We start from the raw sequence: 16,559 nt of genomic DNA, 5'->3' as shown, positions 1-16,559 counted from the left end.
GGGGGGGGGCACACAATGCAAATAGTCCGGATAGCCATTTGATTACCTGTTCAGGAATCTTATGGCATGGGGGTAAAAAATGTTGAGAAGCGTTTTTGTCCTATACTTGGCACTCCGGTACCGCTTGCCATGCGTTATTAGAGAGAACAGTCTATAAAGGGGTGGCTGGGATCTTTGACAATTTTTATTGCCTTCCTCTGACACCGCCTGGTGTAGAGGTCCTGGATGGCAGGCAGCTTAGCCCCAGTGATGTACTGGGCCATACGCACTACCCTCTGTAGTGCATTGCGGTCAGAGGCCGAGCAATTGCTGTACCAGGCAGTGATGCAACCAGTCAGGATGCTCTCGATGTTGCAGCTGTAGAACCTTTTGAGGATCTCAGGACCCATTCCAAATCTTTTTAGTCTCTTGAGGGGGAATAGGCTTTGTCGTGCACTCTTCACGACTGTCTTGCTGTGTTTGGACCATGACAGTTTGTTGGTGATGTGGACACCAAGGAACTTGATGCTCTCAACCTGCTCCACTACAGCCCCGTTGATGAGAATGGGTCCTCCTTTTCCTGTAGTCCACAATCATCTCCTTTGTCTTGGTTATGTTGAGGGATAGGTTGTTATTCTGGCACCTCCCGGCAAGGTCTCTGACCTCCTCCCTATAGGTTGTCTCGTCGTTGTCGATGATCAGACACTGTTGTGTTGTCTGCAAACTTAATGATGGTGTTGGAGTCGTGCCTGGCCGTGCAGTCGTGGGTGAACAGGGAGTACAGGAGGGGACTGAGCACGCACCCCTGGGGAGCTCCAGTGTTGAGGATCAGCGTGGCAGATGTGTTGCTACCTACCCTCACCACCTGGGGGCGGCCCGTCAGGAAGTCCAGGATCCAGTTGCAGAGGGAGGTGTTTAGTCTCAGGATCCTTAGCTTAGTGATGACCTTTGAGGGTACTATGGTGTTGGTTGCTGAGCTATAGTCAATGAATAGCATTCTCAGATAAGCGTTCCTTTTGTTCAGGTGGGAAAGAGCAGTGTGGAGTGCAATAGAGATTGCATCATCTGTAAATCTGTTTGGGCGGTATGCAAATTGAAGTGGGTCTAGGGTTTCTGGGATAATGGTGTTGATGTGAGCCATTACCAACCTTTCAAATCACTTCATGGCTACGGACGTAAGTGCTACAGGTTTCCTTTGTGTTCTTGGGCACAGGGACTATGGTGGTCTGCTTGAAACATGTTGGTATTACAGACTCAATCAGGGACAAAATCAATTTTCAACTGTTTTGAACTAGCCCTCCTGATGTCGTTTGACCCCACATGGACTATGACAGTGTCAGCTTCCAGCATCTGTGATAGAACAGTCGTAAGCATCCTTGTTATGTCCTGTACTCATGCTCCTGGGTAGCACCGGGTTTTTGCCTTGGGGACCGAGATGTTTCTCACTATAGAGCTGCCTATGATGACGGCTGGTGATGTTGAATGGGCCGATCTCTCAGGCAGCCTCACGGTCCTGTGAGGCTGGGAGCTCCGAGGATCTGAACCCGCGGTAGAAGCCAACGGAGAGGGAGACAGAACTGAGGACGAATACGCAGGTACCTCCGGATCCGATCTTGATTGGGAAGCCACCAAGGACGAAGGCGCCGGAACCTCTGGATCCAGCGCGGCAAAGCTGTTTCTGGTCTGTGTCAACATCTCCATGGAGAGCCCTGTTGCCAGAGGACGCCTTCTTCGATTTCCATGGCGTGTGACATACCTCCATGGCTGGTTGGTTGGGTCGAGATCAGCTCTGTTCTCCAGGGAAGGAGGAGACCCCTTCGGGATGGAACTCTGCCTAGCACCGGCCAGTCAGCTGTGGAGAGCCGACATGGCGGCAAAACTTCCACCAGACCAGAGCGGCGTCCGGCTACTTGGGTGGAAGAAAAATAAAAAGTAGGTGGGCGTGGGTTCCCCAGTAGCTTATGTAGGTTTTCTACTTGCTTGCTAAGATTAGCTACTTTGCTCCTGTAGTCCTCCAAGCAGTTGCTACATTGAAAGTCAACGCGGTCCACATTGTCCAGGAACAAAGCAAAGTAAACACAGCTCCTGCAACGCTGGAAACGTTCAATAGCGGCCTCCATCTGAGACCGCCGAGCCAGTTAGGCTAGCTGGGCTTTCGCATCTCTCCCCTTATATGGAATCTGACAGGATCCCGGGACGGATAGCAGCGCTCACAGCAATTTAGCCCAACAGAGCCACAGGATTGAAAATATAATACAAGTATAAAAACACTGTCAGCTTTTAAACCGAGGTCTTTAGTTCAGGTTTCAGCATAAGACAGGTTTCAGTTTCGGCGTTTGACAACGTTGAACAACAACAAACATACGAGGCGCTCTGACGACGTGCTCATGTTATTTATAATGAGAGACCTCATTTAACACAGTAAATTAATTAGGCTTAAGCCATGTTTCAGTCAGGCCAATCACATCAAGGTTAGGATCAGTGATTAGTTCATTGACTGTGACTGCCTTGGAAGTGAGGGACTCTTCAGCAGACCAGGCTTGGTCCTGTTTGTGTGGGAGTCCCAGAAAGAGGGACAGTTATCTACTAATTCTGTCTTTTGGGAGGGGCAGAAAACAGTTTTCAACCAGCGATTTGGTTGTGCAAGTCTGCTGTAGTGCTCATCACTTCCCCAACTGGGAGGGGGCCAGAGACAATTACTTGATGTCAACACATCTTTTTAGCTAAGTTACACACTAATGTTATGTTGCGCTTGGTGACCTCTGACTGTTTCATCCTAACATTGTTAGTGCCGACGTGGATAACAATATCCCTATACAATCTACACCTGACAGTTTTAGCCTTAGCCAGCAACATCTACAGATGAGCCTTTATTTTGGTAGTCCTGCCCCCTGGTAAACAATGAATGATCGCTGGATGATTTTTTTAAAAGCATAATATTGCGGGTAATGGAGTTGCCAATGACTAGGGTTTTCAATGTCAGAACTAATGGTGGGAGGCTTCGGTGGCTCAGGACCCCGTAATGGGTGGAGAAGGCTCGGGCTCTGAAACCGACTCCTTGCTTAGTGGGGGAAATCGGCCTTTGCCTAACGGTTGCGTCTGAAGCCGAGCTTGCAACTCGGCTATCCTCACCGTAAGGCGATAGTTCTCCTGTATATTAAGAGTACAGCAACTGCAATGAGACGGCATCATGTCACTTAGCTTTTTTTCGGCCTGAGGACGCCCTGCAGATCTATGTTCAGATCAAGCGCCCAGGGTGAAAAAGTGTAATTAAAAAAGTTGTGTGAGGACAAAACTAAGACATTGGTAACCTTGTTAAATAAAGAGTTTGATTAAATAGTTATTAAGAGTAAAAAAAGCCACTCAAAAAGTTGGGCAGGTCAGGTAGCTAAGTAGCAGCAAACAGTACAGCAGTAAGGAGACAATGAGGAAGTGCTCACGTGACCAACAGCTCTTACTGACATTTAGACTTTTAACTATTTCTATGTGGGGACCTTTTTTTTCTCACTCTATTTCTATTTTTGTCTTCCTGCCTGTCTGCCTCTATCTCTTCCACTCTCTATCTGCAGCCTCAGAGCACCCTGCCAGATGTGTTTGTGTGGATGATGAGTGTAGGGAAACGGGTGGCCTTTGCCAGGATCCCCTCTCACTCCATCCTCTTCTCTTTGGTGGAGGAGGAAAGGGGGAAAGACTGTGGGAAACTCACCACCATATACTTGAAGGTATCTCCCAAATCTCTATATGGTGTTCTATACTAACTGTATTAATGTACAATATGTATCACTGTTTAATTTAATTCATACAAGTATCATATTACATTTGAATGTTATTCTATGGAATTTCGAGAGCTTTTTATTCCTGTGTGGAACAATCAACAAACTCCAAATCAAAGTTCTCTTGTGTCTTTAGGCTCCAGGTTACCCAGTGGGGGAGATCTTTGCTAAGCTGGAGGTGTATCTATGGCTTGGTATCACCAAATACTCCAAGAACTGTGTTAGCAGCCTGCCAGCTGAGTTCAAGCCTGTGTACGAGGAGGCTATGGGCATCATCCCTGTCCCTATGAACATGGCCCCCATCAAACTCTCCTGCGAGGGTAAGAGTTCCACCTTTACCTCTGATGACTCCCTCGGATGCAATACACACACACACACTCAAACTCACTCACACACATATGCAGCCTGACACATGTAGTGGACATGAGTTGAGCTCATGGTCTCGTGATGAGGTAGCCCGCCTTGCGACTTCAAAATCAGTGTCACCCTCGGCCCAAGGGGGAATTCCCTCTTGGACTAATGGTCAAGATATTGTTATTCACCCACACACACCCTTACATTGGCATGCACGGATGGGCACACATACAGATGTCGGATCTTAATTAGACCAGTTTTGTTGCACAAGTAAAATAATCAGTTTCTCCGTCTTTTCTGTATTTCTAGACAGCCGCTATTTCCAGTTGCGTGCCCATATCTACCAGGCGCGTGGCATCGTGGCAGCAGATGACAATGGACTGTCTGACCCCTTTACCAAGGTGGTGTTCTCCACACAATGCCAGGTCTCACGGGTGAGTGAGTCACAAACTGGAGGCACTTGTTAACCCACCGCTAGAGTACCACCTGAGTTTCAATGGGAGGAATGGAGCTCCTATACTTCCGGGATAGAAGATAATATACAGTGGAAAATTAAACAACTGTAGGATGGCCAGACAGAATACAGGACGAATTGAACAGTTTACCATCATATAAATGATCTATCATGGTCTACTGTAAAGGGGATATTCAGGTGAACAAAATATATTGTCAATCATAAATCAACCTGGTTTAATACAAGTTGCAACAGGGAGACACCTCTAGCACGGAAGCAGAGAAAATGTCTGACTCGCCTTCTCTCAGCAGGCCTTTATATTTTAATCTCACAGTACCAATGTTCTGTAAACGTCAGCCCGAGAGGCTGACACAATCAACACAATCAACACAAAAGACACTGACGACTTTGCCAGCTGCTACAGAATCAGTGTTCAGTATCACACAAGGTCATCAATACAATCACATATCGGTGTCCTTGTACAGCCAGTCTGGCGTCCGTCGCTATCAACAGATATTAGTTTAGTACATAACATACCGCATCGAGTCTCGTGAACATCAACCCCGAGAGTCACAAATAGAACTCTGGAAATCATGTGTATTACAGAAAGGGAAAACAATATATGCTTCGCATCGTGTTAATCATTCTTAACCGAATATGAACTTTTACTCATCTTAAATATTCCCCATTTCATCTACTATCTACTATCATGATCTACTATCATGGAAAAGCAACAGTTTGTGCACTAACAAAATCCCAATTCAACCTTCGAAATCATGGAACAATCTGGAACAATGCAGTTTACAATTGGCTTTTGGACGATGTGTTTGAAGTCTGGCAGTACCAATAATAATACAGTAATGATGTCTTTAGTAATGAAATGCAAACATGCACAAATAAGTACCCATGTATGTACAGTAGGTCTATATGACTGCCTTTGTTGTTTTTTTGTGGTTGTATTTTAGGTGATGGAGGAGACTCTCTCCCCGACCTGGTGTGAGCTGCTCCTGTTTGACCAGATCCTCATGGAGGGTAGTAAGGACCAATTAAGAGACGACCCTCCAATAATCATCATTAATGTCTATGATTACGACAAAATGGTAAACACTGTTAATGCTATGAATCCAGTATGGCTCTTTTTGTAAACTTGAGTGTTGTTGTGAATTATTTATCCTACTGCCTGGGTTGAGTGCTAAATGTCTGACCTCTTTTGTATACGTGAGGTGGTAGAGAAATAAGTGGAGCCGATCCTATGCCAACACATATTTAAACCAGAGCACGGGGAGCTTTGCCTAACCGTACAATACAGGTTCTTAGATCTGGTGGCGGGGAAGAGGCTGAGACTGGAATGACATTCTGATATTTATTATATATAAATATTTATCTTCATAAAATGTATAGAAAGTATTTCAATGATTGGCAAAAGAAAAATAATTATATGAAACAATGAAAATACAATACTATTAAGTCCTTGTTGACGCTGCCACTGTAATTTAGGCTGTAGTCCAGATTAGCAGTAGTGCACTCAAGGAATGGGCCGTGGCAAGAGTTAAGAGTTCTAGGGGAGACGCGTCTATACCACCCGCAACATCTGCTCAAAGAACTGCAACACAGACAAAACTGGTGAGAGTATGATGCCTGAATCACTGAATAACTCCTATCAGTCCATGTTCAATTGTCAGGAACAAAAGCAATACATTATGCCCAAGGACTAAGGCAAACCAAAAGAGTAAAGGCGTCTGCATACTAGGTTGGATTGCTTCTAGCAGAACTCGGCTAGGCGAAGTGAACGTCTATGCCTCGCATACTCCCTTAAATGACATTTGCTTAAAAAACTATTTAAAAAATGCAATAGTACTGTTGGTCCCTCTTGAGACACTGTAGCCAGTATACTGTACACCTCCAAAAAAGTCAGAATGAATCTAATATAGCTCAAGAAATCTGTAATACATTTGGACATTTTTGCCAAGGAGGTCTTAGTCGCGCAAAAGTACATCAAATGTATTTATATAGCCTTTCTTACATCAGCTGATGCCACAAAGTGCTGTACAGAAACCCAGCCTAAAACCCCAAACAGCAAGTAATGCAGGTGTAGAAGCACGGTGGCTAGGAAAAACTCCCTAGAAAGGCCAAAACCTAGCAAGAAACCTAGAGAGGAACCAGGCTATGAGGGTTGGCCAGTCCTCTTAAGGCTGTGCCGGGTGGAGATTATAACAGAACATGGCCAAGATGTTCAAATGTTCATAAATGACCAGCATGGTCAAATAATAATAATCACAGTAGTTATCGAGGGTGCAACAGGTCAGCACCTCAGGAGTAAATGTCAGTTGTCTTTTCATAGCCGATCATTGAGAGTATCTCTACCGCTCCTGCTGTCAATAGAGAGTTGAAAACAGCAGATCTGGGACAGGTAGCACGTCCGGTGAACAGGTCAGGGTTCCATAGCCGCAGGCAGAACAGTTGAAACTGGAGCAGCAGCAAGGCCAGGTGGACTGGGAACAGCAAGGAGTCATCATGCCAGGTAGTCCTGAGGCATGGTCCTAGGGCTCAGGTCCTCCGAGAGAGAGAGCGAGAGAATGAAAGAAAGAAAGAAAGAAAGCGAGAATTAGAAAGAGCATACTTAAATTCACACAGGACACCTGATAAGACAGGAGAAATACTCCATATATAACAGACTGACCCTAGTCCCCCGACACATAAACTACTGCAGCATAAATACTGGAGGCTGAGACAGGAGGGGTCAGGAGACACTGTGGCCCCATCCGATGATACCCCCGGACAGGGCCAAACAGGCAGGATATAACCCACCCACTTTGCCAAAGCACAGCCCCCACACCACTAGAGGGATATCTTCAACCACCAAATTACCATTCTGAGACAAGGCCGAGTATAGCCCACAAAGATCTCCGCCACGGCACAACCCAAGGGGGGGGCGCCAACCCAGACAGGAAGACCATGTCAGTGACTCAACCCACTCAAGTGACGCACCCCTCTTAGGGGCGGCATGGAAGAGCACCAGTAAGCCAGTGACTCAGCACCTGTAATAGGGTTAGAGGCAGAGAATCCCAGTGGAGAGAGGGGAACCGGCCAGGCAAAGACAGCAAGGGCGGTTCGTTGCTCCAGTGCCTTTCCGTTCACCTTCACACTCCTGGGCCAGACTACACTCAATCATAGGACCTACTGAAGAGATAAGTCTTCAATAAAGACTTAAATGTTGAGACCGAGTCTGCGTCTCTCACATGGGTAGGCAGACCATTCCATTAAAATGGAACTCTGTAGGAGAAAGCACTGCTTCCAGCTGTTTGCTTAGATATTCTAGGGACAATTAGGAGGCCTGCGTCTTGTGACCGTATCGTAGGTGTAGGTATGTGAGACAGGACCAAATCGGAAAGATGGGTAGGAGCAAGCTCATGTAATGCTTTGCAGGTTAGCAGTAAAACCTTGAAATCAGCCCTTGCCTTAACAGGAAGCCAGTGTAGGGAGGCTAGCACTGGAGTAATATGATCAAATATTTTGGTTCCAGTCAGGATTCTAGCAGCCGTATTTAGCACTAACTGAAGTTTATTTAGTGCTTTATCCGGGTAGCCGGAAAGTAGAGCATTACAGTAGTCTAACCTAGAAGTGACAAAAGCATGGAGGAATTTTTCTGCATAATTTTTGTATAGAAAATGTCTAATTTTTGCAATGTTACGTAGATGTAAAAAAGCTGTCCTTGAAACAGTCTTGGTATGTTCGTCAAAAGAGAGATCAGGGTCCAGAGTAACGCCGAGGTCCTTCACAGTTTTATTTGAGACGACTGAATTGTCAGATTCAACAGAAGATCTCTTTGTTTCTTGGGACCTAGAACAAGCATCTCTGTTTTGTCCGAGTTTAAAAGTAGAAAGTTTGCAGCCATCCACTTCCTTATGTCTGAAACACAGGCTTCCAGCGAGGGCAATTTTGGGGCTTCACCATGTTTCAATCGAAATGTACAGCTGTGTGTCATCCGCATAGCAGTGAAAGTTAACATTATGTTTTCGAATGACATCCCCAGGAGGTAAAATACACTGCTCAAAAAAATAAAGGGAACACTTAAACAACACAATGTAACTCCAAGTTAATCACACTTCTGTGAAATCAAACTGTCCACTTAGGAAGCAACACTGATTGACAATACATTTCACATGCTGTTGTGTAAATGGAATAGACAACAGGTGGAAATTATAGGCAATTAGCAAGACACCCCCAATAAAGGAGTGGTTCTGCAGGTGGTGACCACACACCACTTCTCAGTTCCTATGCTTCCTGGCTGATGTTTTGGTCACTTTTGAATGCTGGCGGTGCTTTCACTCTAGTGGTCGCATGAGACGGAGTCTACAACCCACACAAGTGGCTCAGGTAGTGCAGCTCATCCAGGATGGCACATCAATGCGAGCTGTGGCAAGAAGGTTTGCTGTGTCTGTCAGCGTAGTGTCCAGAGCATGGAAGCGCTACCAGGAGACAGACCAGTACATCAGGAGACGTGGAGGAGGCCGTAGGAGGGCAACAACCCAGCAGCAGGACCGCTACCTTCGCCTTTGTGCAAGGAGGAGCAGAAGGAGCACTGCCAGAGCCCTGCAAAATGACCTCCAGCAGGCCACAAATGTGCATGTGTCTGCTCAAACGGTCAGAAACAGACTCCATGAGGGTGGTATGAGGGCCCAACGTCCACAGGTGGGGGTTGTGCTTACAGCCCAACACCGTGCAGGACGTTTGGCATTTGCCAGAGAACACCAAGATTGGCAAATTCGCCACTGGCGCCCTGTGCTCTTCACAGATGAAAGCAGGTTCACACTGAGCACATGTGACAGACGTGACAGTCTGGAGACGCCGTGGAGAACGTTCTGCTGCCTGCAACATCTTCCAGCATGACCGGTTTGGCGGTGGGTCAGTCATGGTGTGGGCAGGCATTTCTTTGTGGGGCCGCACAGCCCTCCATGTGCTCGCCAGAGGTAGCCTGACTGCCATTAGGTACCGAGATGAGATCCTCAGACCCCTTGTGAGACCATATGCTGGCTGGCCCTGGGTTCCTCCTAATGCAAGACAATGCTAGACCTCATGTGGCTGGAGTGTGTCAGCAGTTCCTGCAAGAGGAAGGCATTGATGCTATGGACTGGCCCGCCCGTTCCCCAGACCTGAATCCAATTGAGTACATTTGGGACATCATGTCTCGCTCCATCCACCAACGCCACGTTGCACCACAGACTGTCCAGGAGTTGGCGGATGCTTTAGTCCAGGTCTGGGAGGAGATCCCTCAGGAGACCATCCTCCACCTCATCAGGAGCATGCCCAGGCGTTGTAGGGAGGTCATACAGGCACGTGGAGGCCACACACACTACTGAGCCTCATTTTGACTTGTTTTAAGGAAATTACATCAAAGTTGGATCAGCCTGTAGTGTGGTTTTCCACTTTAATTTTGAGTGTGACTCCAAATCCAGACCTCCATGGGTTGATAAATTTGATTTCCATTGATAATTTGTGTGATTTTGTTGTCAGCATATTCAACTATGTAAAGAAAAAAGTATTTAATAAGAATAGTTCATTCATTCAGATCTAGGATGTGTTATTTTAGTGTTCCCTTAATTTTTTTGAGCAGTGTATTTTGTCTTGCCCATTCACCCTCTAATTGCACACCATTCCATGTCTCAATTGTCTCAAGGCTTAAAAATCATTATTTAACCTGTCCCCTCCCCTTCATCTATACTGATTGAAGTGGATTTAACAAGTGAAATCAATAAAGGATCATAAACTTGCAACTGGATTCACCTGGTCAGTCTATCTAATGGAACGAGCAGGTGTTCTTAATGTTTTGTATACTCAGTATATATATATATATATATATATATATATATATATATATATATATATATATATATATATATATACTTTTTTTAATGAATATTACTAACAGATTAAACAAATGTATCCATGGAATAATGTAATCTTAATCTACAATATATGTTCTTAACCCTGGGCAACATGGGCCTTGGAGGCTCACAGGGATATTGCTTTCCGCAGTACTGTTTGTTTTTTTAAACACATAAATGCACTGTAATTGAAGCTTTAAAACTGCAATTTTTTCTCTTTGCCTCATGGAAAAAGGTGTAGAATTACAGGGTATTAGCTTTAAAGTTGCAACAACAAAAAATCTCTGCCCCCTGACAAAATGTGTAGAATTGCAGGAAATTAGCTTGAAAACTACAAAAATGTTCTCTCTGATATCAAGAGGTGGGTCTTTAAAATGTTTCTTTCCCGGGCCCCGAGACTTGATTTGTCTGGCCATGCTCTGCCGAAGTCATAGTAAAACATCTTGTATGCTATTTTTTATCTCACTTGAGTTGTGTACTGATTATGACTGAGGGGTCTCTGATGAATTTGTGATCACAAAAGGACTCAAAAAGTTTGATAACCCCCAGGTGTAGGCCACAGTCGCCGCACTCGTCCTCCTAAGGCACGCCAGCCTGCAAATAGTAAGGGACAAACATTTATACCTTGGGCCATGTTCTTAATTACTACGAGGCACACCTGGGAACCAACAGGCCAGAGACAGGTTCAAGCATACAATTAGGAATTAGAATAGGATCTCCATGGGTTCAAGAAAATTCAGCAGTTCTACCCTGTTACATCTTTCACATATACAAGGACATTTGCCGACCCTAAAATGACAGGACATCATGATGCCAAATAAGTTATCCTAATATCCAATTAGGATAACAGTTTGTCAATAAAATCCCTTAAAAATAACTATCAGTTGAAAACATGCATACACAGGTGGTCATCAGGCACTTCACCCAGGTCTCATGTATTTCTCTGTGTTAACGATGTCACAGGGGAGTCCCGAGCCCCTCGGCCGAGCGTTCGCTGAGCCGGAGCTGAAGTTTGTGGAGGAGCCATATAAGAAGCCCATGCTGAAGTTCTTTGACATCAGCCGAGGCAAAACCTCAGCGGGGGAGCTCCTGGCGGCCTTTGAGCTGATAGAGCTGGACTACTCAAGCTTTGGAGAGGTCAGACACTTAAAGCATTCATTTCTTATGGAAATAGCAAGGTCAGAAGCCCTGCTTTATCAGGAAAACAACATAGTGAGTGAATGAGTGAGTGAAACTGGACAGGGGGAGATGGAGAGAGAGAGAGATTGGAATGTCAAAGCAAATAGAGACTAAGAAATACTATCTTATACGTTATTAATCCACTATGTTTACACTTATGGTGTGGTAAATAAATAAATAATTTAGATGTATATAGGCCCCACGAAGGTAGCATTGCTGCTGTGGTTGGGAAAGTATACTCTTTCTGACTTTATTTCTCCTCTCTATCTACCCAGCCGTCACTACCTGCTGATGTGGACCCCAGGGAGCCTGAGTATCTAAAGGAAGAGAAGTATTACATCATCCCAGATGGGGTTCGGCCTGTACTGAAGAAATTTCGTATAGAAGTAGGTGAAAACCTTTCCTCTATAAAATGTGTATGACATTATAATATATGTCACTTTATAAAAGCTTTTTATCCAAAGTGACTTATACAGTACAGTAAGTGCATACAGTATTATGTGTATGTGATCCCTGTGGGATATGAACCCAAAACATTTGTGTTGCTAGCGCAACACTCACCAACTGAGCTATATCACTGAACAATGTGATGTGGGACACAATACCTTTTGATGGCTGCTGTACTACAGTATGTTGAGTGTGTTTCCTATCATGTGATGCTGCTGCCTCAGTGCTATGGTGTGTTGAGTGTCAGTTGAAACCACTGTGATGCTTGTGTCCATTTGAACCTCTTGGCCATATTCTGTTATAATCTCCATCCGGCACAGCCAGAAGAGGACTGGCCCCCCCTCATAGCCTGGTTCATCTCTAGGTTTCTTCCTAGGTTCTGGCCTTTCTAGGGAGTTTTTCCTAGCCACCGTGCTTCAACACCTGCATTGTTTGCTGTTTGGGGTTTTAGGCTGGGTTTCTGTACAGTTGTGACATCAGCTGATGTAAGAAGGGCTTTATAAATACATTTGATTGATTGTGTTCAGGTGCTGTACTGGGGTGTGCGAGACCTGAAGAGGGTCAACCTGTTTGAAGTGGAGAGGCCTCAAGTGAGAATGGAGTGTGCGGGACAAAGGATCGAGTCAGAGGAAATCGAGGGCTACAAAGTCCTTCCCAACTTCAAAGAGGTTGTCAAACACTTTGATGTGGTAAGTACTTATTTTCCACTGCCAAAACTGGCCCACTGTGTTTAATATTGAACTGTAGCTCCAGGTTTTATTTGTGACTTATTAACATGAGTACTTGTAGTACAAGCTAAATTGACCAGAAGGATTACTTCAAGTGGGGTTGGACACATTTGCTGCCTTTAGTCCAGCCATTCATTTAGTGTAAGAGTGCAAAAGTCTGATGCTTGATGATCAGATTGAATGCTGGTTTTTGTCCCCATCTGGCGTCTTTTAATCAGAGACCAAATTATACCGATCAATGACACTAATTGATCAATTAATCTCATAGACAAATGACAAACAGAACTGTGGCCCTCAAGGGACAATTTTTTTTTTGACCTTTATTTAACTAGGTAAGTCAGTTAAGAACAAATTCTTATTGACAATGACGTCCAAACCCTAACCGAACGACGCTGGGCCAATTGTGCACCGCCCTATATGGGACTCCCAATCCCGGCCGGTTGTGATACAGGCTAGAATCGAACCAGAGTCTGTAGTGACGCCTCTAGCACTGAGATGCAGTGACTTAGACCGCTGCGCCACTCGGGAGCCCCCAACTAGAGTTGTGCAACCCTGATCGCCATTTTTTTGTTTTATCCCCCTATAGGACCTTCCAGAGCTGACGTACCTTCACCCTCCTCTCACCATCTTTGTGATGGAGCAGCGGGCGTTCGGCAGGCTGGTACTGGTGGGCACACACGTGGTCCAAAGTCTGATGCAATTTGCACCAAAAAACCTGGAGGAATGGGGAGACGATGAGGAGGAGCCTGAACTTTTGGGTACGAGTGACTAACATTTTAGTCCTATCTTTTACACTAGGTCTTTTTTTGTTTACAGATAAACCTATCAGGACTTAGGATAAGACTGAGATGCAGACACAGGAGGCGGATGGTTCAGTTCTCAGATCATTCACTATAACACAGGGCGCAGGCAAAGAGCAGGTCGAAGAGGCAGAGGTTCGTGACCAGATCAGAGTCCGACAGGTACTGGACGGCAAGCAGGCTCAGGGTCAGGGCAGAACCGGAAAAGCTAGAAACAAAAAACTAGAGAGCAGGGAAAACAGGAAACACGCTGGGGGGGCCTTGACATTACAAGACGTACTGGCAACAGACAAACAGAAAACGCAGGTATAAATACACAGGAGATGAATCAAAATCAAATTGTATTGGTCACATACATGGTTAGCAGATGTTATTGCGAGTGTAGCGAAATGCTTGTGCTTCTAGTTCCTAGTTCTAGTTGTCGTTCTCAACTAACATCAAGGCGGTGACCCGTTCCTGTAGGTTCATGCTCTACAACATTCGCAGAGTACGACCCTGCCTCACGCAGGAAGCGGCGCAGGTCCTAATCCAGGCACTTGTCATCTCCCGTCTGGATTACTGCAACTCGCTGTTGGCTGGGCTCCCTGCCTGTGCCATTAAACCCCTACAACTCATCCAGAACGCCGCAGCCCGTCTGGTGTTCAACTTTCCCAAGTTCTCTCACGTCACCCCGCTCCTCCGCTCTCTCCACTGGCTTCCAGTTGAAGCTCGCATCCGCTACAAGACCATGGTGCTTGCCTACGGAGCTGTGAGGGGAACGGCACCTCCGTACCTTCAGGCTCTGATCAGGCCCTACACCCAAACAAGGGCACTGCGTTCATCCACCTCTGGCCTGCTCGCCTCCCTACCTCTGAGGAAGTACAGTTCCCGCTCAGCCCAGTCAAAACTGTTCGCTGCTCTGGCACCCCAATGGTGGAACAAACTCCCTCACGACGCCAGGTCAGCGGAGTCAATCACCACCTTCCGGAGACACCTGAAACCCCACCTCTTTAAGGAATACCTAGGATAGGATAAAGTAATCCTTCTAACCCCCCCCCCCCCCCCCCCGCTTAAAAGAGTTAGATGCACTATTGTAAAGTAGTTGTTCCACTGGATATCATAAGGTGAATGCACCAATTTGTAAGTCGCTCTGGATAAGAGCGTCTGCTAAATGACTTAAATGTAAATGTAATGTAAATGTTCCGACAGTGCAGCAATATCTAACAAGTAATATCTAACAATTCCACAACAAATACCAAATACACACAAATCTAAGTAAAGGAATGGAATAAAATATACGGATGAGCAATGTCAGAGCGGCATAGGCTAAGATGCAATAGATAGTAGAGAATACAGTATATACAGTGCTTTGCAAAAGTATTCATCCCACTTGGCATTTTTCCAATTTTGTTGCATTACAACATGTAATTTAAATATATTTTTATTTGGAATTCATGTAATGGACATACACAAAATAGTCCAAATTGGTGAAGTGACATGAAAAAAAATTACTTGTTTAAAAAAATGTAAGTGTTGCGTGCATATGTATTCATCCCTTTGCTATGAAGCCCCTAAATAAGATCTGGTGCAACCAACTACCTTCAGAAGTCACATTATTAGTTAAATAAAGTCCACCTGTGTGCAATCTAAGTGTCACATGATCTCAGTATATTTACACCTGTTCTGAAAGGCCCCAGAGTCTGCAACACCACTAAGCAAGGGACACCTCCAAGCAAGCGGCACCATGAAGACCAAGGAGCTCTCCAAACAGGTCAGGGACAAAGTTGAGGAGAAGTACAGATCAGACTTGGGTTATAAAAAAATATCCGAAACTTTGAAAATTCCACAGAGCACCATTAAATCCATTATTAAAAAATTGAAAGAATATGGCACCACAACAAACCGCCCACCAAAACTCACGGAAGAGACCAAAGATAACTCTGAAGGAGCTGCAAAGCTCCACAGCGGAGATTGGAGTATCTGTCCATAGGACCACTTTAAGCTGTACACTCCACAGAGCTGGGCTTTACGGAAGAGTGTCCAGAAAAAAAGCCATTGCTTAAAGTAAAGAATAAGCAAACACGTTTGGTGTTCGCCAAAAGGCATGTGGGAGACTCCCCAAACATATGGAAGAAGGTACTCTGGTCAGATGAGACTAAAATGGAGCTTTTTGGCAATCAAGGAAAACGCTATGTATGGTGCAAACCCAACACCTCTCATCACCCCGAGAACATCATCCTCACAGTGAAGCATGGTGGTGGCAGCATCATGCTGTGGGGATGTTTTTCATCGGCAGGGAATGGGAAAGTGGTAAGAATTGAAGAAATTATGGATGCACTAAATATAGGGAAATTCCTGAAGGAAACCTGTTTCAGTCTTTCAGAGATTTGAGACTGGGACGGAAGTTCACCTTCCAGCAGGACAATGATCCTAAGCATACTGCTAAAGCAACACTCGAGTGGTTTAAGCGGAAACATTTAAATGTCTTGGAATGGCCTAGTCAAATCCTAGACCTCAATCCAATTGAGAATCTGTAGTATGACTTAAAGATCGCTGTACACCAGCGGAACCCATCCAACTTGAAGGAGCTGGAGCCGTTTTTCCTTGAAGAATGGGCAAAAATCCCAGTGGCTAGATGTGCCAAGCTTATAGAGACATACCCCTAGAGACTTGCAGCTGTAATTGCTGTTAAAGGTGGCTCTACAAAGTATTACACGCTCAAGTTTTCAGTTTTTGTGTGTTATTTCTTGTTTGTTTCACAATAAAAAATACTTATTCAATCAAAATATTCAACAATATCAAAAGCTTTTGACAGGCCCACAAACAAAGCAGCACTTTTATTTTAGCGTCTTAAAGCACTGACAAGATCATTAATAACTAAAGTGATTGCTATAATAGTGCTATGCCCAGGCCAAAACCCTGATTGGTTTACATTCAAAATGCATTTCTCAGATATAAAAGAGCAAAGTTGAATATTTACC

At 45.0% G+C, this 16,559-nt stretch overlaps 1 protein-coding gene across 1 annotated transcript in view; it reads left to right on the top strand.

Annotated features, from left to right (window-relative positions):
• The window catches only part of fer1l4 (fer-1 like family member 4), a 96,033-nt gene that overhangs the window by 42,226 nt on the left and 37,248 nt on the right, over window positions 1-16,559 (top strand). Inside the window, exons 23-30 of the mRNA XM_055867834.1 lie at window positions 3,549-3,701; window positions 3,889-4,072; window positions 4,416-4,540; window positions 5,526-5,660; window positions 11,409-11,582; window positions 11,900-12,010; window positions 12,599-12,760; window positions 13,386-13,557. Of these exons, the coding sequence (XP_055723809.1) occupies window positions 3,549-3,701; window positions 3,889-4,072; window positions 4,416-4,540; window positions 5,526-5,660; window positions 11,409-11,582; window positions 11,900-12,010; window positions 12,599-12,760; window positions 13,386-13,557 (1,216 nt within the window). The remainder of the gene's footprint in view (window positions 1-3,548; window positions 3,702-3,888; window positions 4,073-4,415; window positions 4,541-5,525; window positions 5,661-11,408; window positions 11,583-11,899; window positions 12,011-12,598; window positions 12,761-13,385; window positions 13,558-16,559) is intronic.

The sequence above is a fragment of the Salvelinus fontinalis genome, chromosome 18, assembly GCF_029448725.1.
Source record: "Salvelinus fontinalis isolate EN_2023a chromosome 18, ASM2944872v1, whole genome shotgun sequence".
In the NCBI taxonomy this organism is placed as follows: domain Eukaryota; kingdom Metazoa; phylum Chordata; class Actinopteri; order Salmoniformes; family Salmonidae; genus Salvelinus; species Salvelinus fontinalis.
Note: the sequence above shows the minus strand (reverse complement) of the source record. Positions and strands in the feature narration are given on the sequence as shown.